The sequence below is a fragment of the Nannobrachium achirus genome (genome assembly GCF_963921795.1).
Source record: "Nannobrachium achirus genome assembly, chromosome: 1".
In the NCBI taxonomy this organism is placed as follows: Eukaryota; Metazoa; Chordata; class Actinopteri; order Myctophiformes; family Myctophidae; genus Nannobrachium; species Nannobrachium achirus.
This window is the reverse complement of record NC_137810.1, coordinates 2,980,453-2,991,475: the sequence shown is the minus strand read 5'-3', so window position 1 is coordinate 2,991,475 and position 11,023 is coordinate 2,980,453. Positions and strand designations below refer to the sequence as shown.

Sequence of the window (11,023 nt, the reverse complement as noted above, 5' to 3'; positions counted from 1 at the left end):
CATACTTTTTTAACAAAGCATTTTCTTAATGATGCTAGTTATATGTGTCTGTTTTGGCTTAGTTTTTCTCTGACCCATTAGTCTTGCTAGGTTGGGTCCTATGTAATGGACTGGTTGCCCAAATGCTGTTTTTTTTTCACTTGTTTTGCTGTTTTTTTTGTTTTTTTTTTGCAACCAATGGCGACAGAGCCACACCATTGGTTTCTACAGACCCTAAATGAAGCCTATTTTCCCAGCAAGTGCAAATCCTTCATCTTTCTATATCCTGTCCAGACCATCTTTCTATATCCTGTCTATATCCTGTCCAGATCATCTTTCTATATCCTGTCCAGACCATCTTTCTATATCCTGTCCAGACCATCTTTCTATATCCTGTCCAGACCATCTTTCTATATCCTGTCCAGATCATCTTTCTATATCCTGTCCAGATCGTCTTTCTATATCCTGTCCAGATCGTCTTTCTATATCCTGTCCAGATCGTCTTTCTATATCCTGTCCAGACCGTCTTTCTATATCCTGTCCAGATCGTCTTTCTATATCCTGTCCAGACCGTCTTTCTATATCCTGTCCAGATCGTCTTTCTATATCCTGTCCAGACCGTCTTTCTATATCCTGTCCAGATCATCTTTCTATATCCTGTCCAGATCATCTTTCTATATCCTGTCCAGACCATCTTTCTATATCCTGTCCAGATCATCTTTCTATATCCTGTCCAGACCATCTTTCTATATCCTGTCCAGATCATCTTTCTATATCCTGTCCAGATCATCTTTCTATATCCTGTCCAGACCATCTTTCTATATCCTGTCCAGATCATCTTTCTATATCCTGTCCAGATCATCTTTCTATATCCTGTCCAGACCATCTTTCTATATCCTGTCCAGATCATCTTTCTATATCCTGTCCAGACCATCTTTCTATATCCTGTCCAGATCATCTTTCTATATCCTGTCCAGATCATCTTTCTATATCCTGTCCAGACCATCTTTCTATATCCTGTCCAGATCATCTTTCTATATCCTGTCCAGATCATCTTTCTATATCCTGTCCAGACCATCTTTCTATATCCTGTCCAGATCATCTTTCTATATCCTGTCCAGACCATCTTTCTATATCCTGTCCAGATCATCTTTCTATATCCTGTCCAGACCATCTTTCTATATCCTGTCCAGATCATCTTTCTATATCCTGTCCAGACCATCTTTCTATATCCTGTCCAGAGAATTCCTGGACAGGTCTTGCCTTACCCAACAGCTTCTGATAGGCTGCATTGCCACCCCATGTGGTCATGTGATCGAAGATGGCCGCAGTGTGAACTAGAAGCAGTGCTCTTCCGAGCACAGGTCTCCACCAGGCCAGGTGTCTTGGTGGTGCTATAATAGGCCAATGTAAAAAGGGTGGCATTTGTTCTTTGCCAATCTTAGACCTTTCAAGGCAGTCGGATGCTGCATGCATGATTTGAGACATTGTGTTCCAAAAATGTGTTTTGTTTAAAGTCTTCCTGCTGGTGGCGCTATAACAGGCCAATGTGAAAAGGGTAGCATTTGTTCCTTAACATAGTGGAAATATGTGTGGCAAATGTCACAGTATTCTCAAGCTGCTTTGATGATTTGAGGCATTTTGTTCAAAAACGGAGCAATCCTGCTAATTTGGGAAGCCAATATTAGCCAATTAGGATGGAATATGAAATATCAGACGGATCAGACTTGATCACATGACTATAGAGATACTGTGTACTGATTTGCATGATTGTTCGAGAAAATATGATGGAGTAATAGCAAATAATGTGTTTTACATAAATTGTCCTCCTGGTGGCGCTATAAAAGGCAAATGTGAAAAATGCAGGGCAAAGGTTTATCCTTAGCCTGTAGGGAGTGCACATACTACACCCTCCAGAAAAACGCGATTATGCGATCGCAGAATTTCCCGCAATAATCAATAAATGCCGCTGATTATGCGGGGGCTCGCATGATTTCACAATCCCCGCATATTCACCGCATATTTCTCATATTTCCGCGGAAAATATGCGAAATATGCGGGCATCGCTTGATTTCACAATCCCCGCACTTTTTCGCATAAAAGTATAAAGTCATGCTTCACCGTTCAATCACGTTCAGACACAAAACAGAAGCAAAACAATGATGCGCTGTGAAACCCGTGGCTCCTCTCTCTGTGTGTGTGTGTGTGTGTGTGTGTGTGTGTGTGTGTGTGTGTGTGTGTGTGTGTGTGTGTGTGTGTGTGTGTGTGTGTGTGTGTGCCGTGCGATTGCGTGCACGCTGCACCGTGAGAACTGCAGGCAGACAGAGAGAGAGATGCAGGCATAATGTAGGCTACGGTATGAGCGTTGGCCCTCGCCAACGTGACGCTAGAATAACACACTCTTCCTCGGTCCTCAAACTTCAAGAAACGACAAATTAAAGTTTATCCTACTTGTTTTGAGGTCTCCATTGTACTCCGTTTGAAACGTTGCGTCGTTGCCGTTCAAAGCAAACGAGCACCTCTCCGAAAAAAAAGTATTCCATGTATTCCATGGATGGATAGGAACAGCAATTGAATGCATAACATTTGAATCCCTTAAATCCCTTTAGAGAGAGCAAAACCACATAAATAAACCAGAGTTTTGCTTTAGCAGTGAGCTGTATCCTTAGCAATCACATAGGCCATAGGGTAATTATTTTTGCCTTGATGTAGCCCATTAAGGTAATTAAATTGCAGATATTTGACAGAGGTTTGCTTTTTTGCCTTGAAAATAATGAAAGGCAGTCAAAAGTCTGTTTTGCATTTCTCAATTCACTCAAGGACCCTTAAATCCGTGTTTTGACTACTTTGATGACTACTTAGTGATGTTGTGAGCTTGTAGATTGTCTATTTCCAAATAGCCAGTGTACTGTATATTAAAGTGGTTTAATAGTTATCAATTTTTATTATAATATGTATATATACTGTATATAGGCTATAAATATGTTTTTTAAGTTCCCGCATATTTCGCATAATTTCGCATTTAATCGCAACTTTCACAAGTTCCCGCATATTTCGCATAGTTTCGCATTGTCATCGCATAAATTCACACAAAAACCCCGCATAATTCACCGCATAATCAAGGATTTTTGCCCGCAAAATCAAGGATTTTAGACCGCATAATCAAGGATTTTTGCCCGCTTTTTTCTGGAGGGTCTAACATACAAAGTTTTCCACTTATCGTGGAGTTAAAGGTAAAAACACACATTGCCCTGTTATAGCGCCACCATGAGGCTGATTTGAGAAATTATAAGTGGCATTTCTTCCTCTGCCTAGTCATTGGGAATGTGAAACGTAGCCTACTTTATCATTCATTTCAAAATTAACGAAACGCATATCAAGATGATGGCATACTTTAAACTAGCGATTGAAAACATGAAGTGTTAATGAAAAGGTTTACTATGATAACAAAATAAATTGTAAAATTGGCCAAATCCTCATCGACATACATTGAGCTGAAGGTTTTCTGGTACCACATGATCACCCCATGATCCATGTAGTAAGGGGATTTTATAAGATATTTGACCAACCAATCTGCGAAGTAAATCGTTCCCAAGACATTTCTTCACCAATGTGTTTCTAAAGGTGTGTAATAATAATATGTACTAAAAGGTTGAAATTCAACTACTGGGGGAAAGTATATAAAAATCTGATGTGTGTTTGTGTTCCATTAACTTTACTCTACAGGAAAAAGAAAATACAAAAAATAAATATATTCTTTAAGTAGCATGTGAGGGGTCAGACTAGTAGCATGTGAGGGGTCAGACTAGGGGTTTTTCATGATGCTGAATCAATTGAAAGCATTTGTTTTGCATGAAAAACATTCCTTGGGCTAAAAACTGACCCACAAAACGATGGTTTAGTGATGAATCATCACTTTTCACCATGTTGTAGGGGCAATTTGTAGCCCACGGAATGTTTTTCGTGCAAAACAAATGTTTGCAATGGATTCAGCATCATGAAAAACCCATAGTTTGACCCCTCACATGTTACTTAAAGCATATTTATTTTTTTATTTTTTATTTTCCTGTATAGTAAAGTTAATGAGACACAAACGCGAATCATTTTTTTTATGAGGTTTCCCCCGGGAGTTGAATTTCAACCTTTTAACTCATCTAGTGCCTTTCGCGTGATGTCACGCGATAAGTACTAGAGTACGTATAGTGCCGAATGCGTGATGTCGCGCGAAAAGTAATATATTACTGTAACGGCGAGTAAAAATACCTAGTACAATGGCCGACGCTCCGGAGACGAAATCCGCGCTGATTTGTCATCATCACGGCTCCACGAGCACACAATAGTCATCCCATAACATTGAGGTGGACGGCCGATCTCATCTTTAATGTCCATTATCTCAAAACAACACTTTAGAAGCGAAGATGGAGGCAGATGCTCGCTTATAAAACACATGTATAAACGCTCCTATGCAATCCAGCATGGCACCACGTAAACAATGATCGGTTCCGTCGCAGGATCCGATGACGTCAGACCGGAAGTACTTCCGGTCTAGACTTCTGGCCTTCAAAATAAGACAATGGCCGTTAATGGGGCCGGGAGGGGGCACTCTGGACCCCCTAATCCGTTAATGTCCTGGGCTCTGGATGAGTTAATACATATTATTACACACCTTTAGAAACACATTGGTGAAGACATTTCTTGGTAACGATTTACTTTGCAGATTGTCTTATGTTCTTACTAATGATTTGACGGCGTGTTGGCGGTTCAAAGCTTTGAACCGCAAAACAGGAAGCTGTGAGAAAATGAGGCGAGGACAGGAAACAGATATACTGCCACCTTCTGGTGCGACCAGGGACTGCACCTTATATGGACATGCACAAAGACTGTTTCCCAACTAATGTAGTATTAAAAAACCTGTTTCAAAATGAATGTTCACGTAATTGAACGGAATAAAAGTTGAATTCAGAAGGTGGTGTGTTCATTTTCAGGATGGCAACACCAGGGAAACCAGGGAAGCTGAAAAAACATATACAGGCCTGTACAGTATTAGTAAAAATGTGGATTATAATGAACCCTTTTATGCCTGGACAGCATCTTGTGTCCCTTTAGATTGTAACGATGTTTAACCATTATTTTACACCAGCTAGCAGATGTACAAGCATTGAGTGAGCTTGTAGATCTACTATTTTTGAAGAAAAAAATAATAATGAAAATGTGTGCAAATCCCCGACCCATCGGCTTTGCGGATTGGTCAAATCTTGTGGGACATTTGTGCCACCGAACACATATAAGAGACAGAGGCACATAGCAGCACTGCATTCTTTTACAGAGGAGCACTTTGATGGTTAGATCTGTGTTGGTTCTGGTGTGTAAGAATGTTCTCCTGGACGATCCATCTGAAAGGAATAAAGAGATGCAGTCACGCTGCGGTGACAGTTGGACAGAAGGTGCTCTCTTTTGGAGGAGTCAGTGACGAGGACACTGATCAGATTGGTGTGCACATCTTCAACACAGTGTCTTTGTGCTGGACAACGTTGCCCCCGGTGACGCCTGGAAGAGGAGAACGTCACCTTGAGGTTCCCTCCAGGTGTGAGGGCCACACAGCTGTGCTGATTGAAGATACTGTCTACCTCTGGGGAGGGTTACCTTACTGTAATGTGCTTTATGAATATGATGTTGACGCCCACAGATGGTTCAAACCAAAGGTTTCTGGGACTGTTCCAGAGGGGAGGAACAAGCACTCAGCCTGCGTCTTGGGGAAGGTCATGTTTATTCATGGAGGATACTCCCAGACTAGAAACACTAATGACATCTACAAGTTGGACACCACCACTATGGTCTGGTCTTTAATTAACAGCAGAGGAACTGCACCTGATACTTGGTATCACTCTGCCACCATCATCGGAACAAAGATGTTTGTATTTGGGGGCTGTGGGGGATACTGGGGTCATTGCTACAACACCATCAGTGTGTTTGACACAGAGACCAACTGCTGGATGAACACACCTTCTGCACAGCCTCTTCCAGAAGGACGCAGGGACCACTCAGCCTTTACCTACAATGGAGAGCTGTATGTATTTGGTGGCTGGAAATCTAACCAGTATTTCAATGATCTGTGGAAATTCAATCCAGAGACCTTCTCCTGGAAGAAGGTTGAGACCAAGGGGAAAGGGCCGTCTCCAACTTCTAAGATGTGCTGTTGCATGATGGGAGATCGTATCATCCTCTTTGGAGGAGACAACACACAACACACCTGATGACCTGTATGTCTTAGACTTGAGTCCTAGCCTGAAGACGTTATGTAAGCTAGCAGTTATTCAGTACGGTCTGGAGCAGTCTGGACTCCCACACAACATCAGGTGGGAACTTGCAGCCATATGTAACTTTGTAAAAGATCGGCGTGGACTCACTCTTCTGCACAAACACAAAACTGGAGCAGGGGTCATAGCCGTGCGTCTGGAGGTTTAGTGGTGTCTAAGTGCTGGACGATGCAACTGCAACTGAATGACCAAGAAAACAAATAATATGTTAAAATTAAGAATAACTGGAACTGCACTCTGCACAGTAGAGTGCACCATGAGGTGTGCTCTGCTGGCATCATTGGCTGTTAATGATGACTTTACCAGGAACGCTCTTATATACCAAAATGCTGACATCACCAGTGGTTTCACCAGGAATGCTGGTCCCTCAATGGGTGTTAACTCTCAAATACCTGGAACGCGCCCGAGTCGCGTTAGATTATAACCACTTTAACCATTATAGTATGCTTTAACTTTGGAAAAATAGCAGATATACAAGCTCACAGTGCGGCACCGAGTGCCGCACTGCGAGCTTGTAGATCTGCTATTTTTGAGAAATCGTGAAAATGTGTGCAAGTCTTTGAATATCTTTGACCTGATCTTTGACCCCGACTTCTAAATCCTTCCTCTAAATCAGTGGTTCTCAAACTTTTTGATGTCAAGGACCCCCAAAATTACAGGTATTTAGTCACGGACCCCCATCTCAAAATATGTTGTTCCAGGGACCCCCCATAAGCAAATATTTGAGTTACAAATGTTTGGTTTTAAATAGATATATTCAAAGACTTGCAAAGAAAAATCATGATTTCTCAAAAATAGCAGATCTACAAGCTCACAGCGCGGCACTCGGTGCCGCGCTGTGAGCTTGTATATCTGCTATTTTTCAATAGTTAAAGCAGTCAATGATCCTAGGCCTAAATGGGTCAATGATTACATTGCCAAACATGCTGGTCACTGATTGGACTACAGGCTTAAACAAAGGGGTACACCCACAAACAGTACTTGCACGCTCTGCTTGCACCAGTAAAACCTGTATAAATAATACTGCAAAGTGGAAACAATTAGCGAAAAGGAAAAAGAAAAACAAGCTAAACAAACTGCGTGTAAAAAGGGTGTTTGCTTCCATGTCATGTGACTATTCAATGATGTCACTCAGTTATGATGTAATCCTGATGTAAGATTCCATATTTGGAGTGTATGTTCCTCTTTGGCCCTTGACCTCCCGGGAGTGTGCGTGCTAATTTTCACGGATGGACACAGGATGGAAAACGTTAAGAGAAGAACCCAACACGACCCGGAGCGATGGCGTAGCGTCCCGGAGTTACATGTCTCCATTCCGACACTAACCCTAACCCTATCCCTAACCCTAACTCTAACCTTAACCTCTATGGAAGTGTTGCCACTCCGACAACAAGAAGTCAATGTCGGAATGGAGACATGTGGGAATGGAGAGCGCACCCCGCGTCCCGGGCACCTAGGCTGCTAATAAAGCCTGGCAGCACGTTGCCGGTTCAACTCCCGATCCCGACCACAGTTTCTGCATGCCGCTCCCCTTCTCTCTCTACCCATTTCCTGTCAGTCTACTATAATCTATCAATGAAGGCAGAAAAAGATCAAAAAGTATCTTTAAAAAAAATTGGGGAAAAAATGAAAGAAAAACCATGGTGTCAGAATGGCGGCTACAGTGAGCCAGAGAAGGAATGAGTTCATAATAAAAACAACTACAAATACAAACTGTTGAGGTGCCAACTTGCGCTTTGTGCAAATATGCTGCGTCATGAGATGCACTCACCAATGGTATCACCACTGGCATCGCCAGGAATGCTGGTCCCTCATTGGCTGTTAATGATGACGTTGCCAGGAATGCTGGTCCCTGATTGGGCCACAGGCTTAAACAAAGGAGGACACCAACGTACATACCCAGCCAATCACAGTACTTGCATGCTCTGCTTGCGCAGTAACTAGAAAGATGCAATTATGGGAAATTGCAAGTATGGTTGCTGTTTGTGTATTTTCCCATCCAGGTCAACGGGTAACTTTTAGCCAATGGTGGCACGGTGGCGCAGTCAGTAGTGCTGTCGCCTCACGGCTAGAAGGTCCTGGGTCCGATTCCCGCCGGGGGACGCTGAGTGTAAATAAAAGTACAAATTCTCAGAATTTGTATTTAAAGGAGTAGTTCACCCCCAAAATGACTTTTTTTCTATTGATTACCCATGCCATGGAGAGTAGAGTTCAATAATATTTTTTGGTTTTTGTCACATTCTTAACTCATATGCTGCCATTTAACAATACCTTCGTACTCTTTAACTGCCATTCGTCTCCATAGACTTCCATGTAATTCATAGTGCACGGATCATGCACACCCATGCCTAGATAATGCACCACGTGTGTCCACATTGCTCACAGCTTTCAAACAAAAAAATCCGAATGGAAATCCGTTCAGGCATTCATGAGATAGCAGCCATTATGTTTTACACTGTTGTGAGCTTGGAGGTCTGCTACCTGAGTTGTATGGGGGTTGTATGGGGGTTAAACAAGCAATTTCGCGATCGCTATCATGCCTACTAACGTTTTTGGGGTCCCAAAACATTTTTTGAAAAAAAACATTTTTTTGAAAAAAACTTTTTTTTTTTTTCAAAATGGCGGAAATTCTCGGGTTCCTCGGGCGTGGCAGGGAGGGACATCGCGAAATTCTCGGGTTCCTCGGGTTTGGCAGGGTATGAGTTTAAGACAAACATTTGATTCGAGTAAGTTTACCCCCATTGATTCCGGATGGTGACCCGTTTCGAAACGGGTCACCATCCGGAACAAATGGGGGTAAATTTATTGAATATCACATTTTTGTCTTAGGAATGTGACAAAAACCAAAAAATATTATTGAACTCTACTCTCCATGGCATGGGTAATCAATAGAAAAAAGGCATTTTGGGGGTGAACTACTCCTTTAAGTACAGTAACGAAGTACTTGTACTTCGTTACTTTACAACACTGTGCATTTGAAACTACATTGCAGTGAACATCATGGGGTGATCACTGCTTGCCTCCTGTGAATAGTTTTATTTTTGTTTATTTTCTGTTTATTTTGTTGCTGAGTGAGGTCAGCAGACAAAGTGACGTGAGTGAGATGAAAAAAAACCTGGGTGAAATGTGCCAATCTCAACAGGAAACAACAGTAAATGTGGACACACAGTGCTTGAAGTTTGTTGTACACCCAGCAGGGTCACACTGGCCAAGCGTTGAGGGCAAGCTTCACGGTAGGCTTTTTATTAATTCATGATTAGCACCGCTCATTTCACACTAGGTGTGATTTTCTCATCTTCTTTTGGTACTCATGGCCGTCAGTTCCCACCTGATGTTGTGTGGGAGTCCAGACTGCTCCAGACCGTACTGAATAACTGCTAGCTTACATAACGTCTTCAGGCAAGGACTCAAGTCTAAGACATACAGGTCATCAGGTGTGTTGTCTCCTCCAAAGAGGATGATACGATCTCCCATCATGCAACAACGCATCTTAAAAGTTGGAGACGGCCCTTTCCCCTTGGGCTTAACCTTCTTCCAGGAGAAGGTCTCTGGACTGAATTTCCACAGATCAGTGAAGTAATGGTAAGGCTTAAAGCGACCAAATATGTACAGCTCTCCATTGTAGGTAAAGGCAGAATGATCCCTGCGTCCTTCTGGAAGAAGCCGTGTAGAAGGTGTGTTCATCCAGCAGTTGGTCTCTGTGTCAAACACTCTGATGGTGTTGTAGTACTGACTCCCCCACGAGCCCCCAAACACAAACATCTTTGTCCCGATGATGGTGGCAGAGTGATATGATGTCTTAGGAGGTGGAGTTCCTCTGGTGTTAATTAAAGACCAGACCATAGTGGTGGTGTCCAACTTGGAGATGTCATTAGTGACTCCAGCCTGGGTCCATCCTCCATGAATAAACATGACCTTCCCCAAGACACAGGCTGAGTGGTTCTCCCTCCTCTCTGGAACAGTCCCAGAAACCCTGGGTTTGAACCATCTGTGAGCGTCGACGTCAAATGCATAAAGCAGGTTGCAGTAAATGTAATTGTATGTGTCCTTACGCCCTCCCCAGAGGTAGACAGTATCTTCAATCAGCACAGCTGTGTGGCCCTCACACCTGGAGGGAACCTCAAGGTGACGTTCTCCTCTTCCAGGCATCGCCGGGGGCAACGTTGTCCAGCATAAAGACACTGTGTTGAAGATGTCTACACCAATCTGATAACTGTCCTCGTCACTGACTCCTCCAAAAGAGAACACCTTCTGTCCAACTGTCACCGCAGAGTGCCTGGATCTCTTTATTCCTTTCAGATGGAGCGTCCAGGAAAACATTCTTACACACCGGAAACAACAACAACAAGACTCTGTAAAAGAATGCAGTGATGCTATGTGCCGCTGCTACTTATATGTGTTCGGCTGCACAAAAGTCCCGCAAGGTTTGACCAATCCGCGAAGCCGATGGGTCGGACAAATTGAGGAGGCCTTCTGAGTTTATCACCACAGCAACACCAACCAGAGGCACTATCTATCTATCTATCTATCTATCTATCTATCTATCTATCTATCTATCAATCACTGCGCTGATGTCATCCAATGGGAAAACCCTTGAAAAAACACAGAGTGATGTCATCAATCGGGTGATGACGTCATCATCACCATAAAAGCCAATGAGGGACCAGCATTCCTGGTGACGTCACCATCAATAAGTGCGACCTGATAAACGTAGAGGGTGATGTATA

At 42.8% G+C, this 11,023-nt stretch overlaps 1 protein-coding gene across 1 annotated transcript; it reads right to left on the bottom strand.

Annotated features, from left to right (window-relative positions):
* Positions 1-9,587: 9,587 nt before the first annotated feature.
* On the bottom strand, positions 9,588-10,616 carry LOC308305351 (kelch domain-containing protein 3-like; the record flags this gene model as incomplete). Its single annotated transcript, XM_080750130.1, has 1 exon — positions 9,588-10,616. One exon carries the CDS (start codon positions 10,614-10,616, stop codon positions 9,588-9,590), a length of 1,029 nt encoding a protein of 342 aa, XP_080606256.1.
* Between the last annotated feature and the right edge of the window lie 407 nt (positions 10,617-11,023).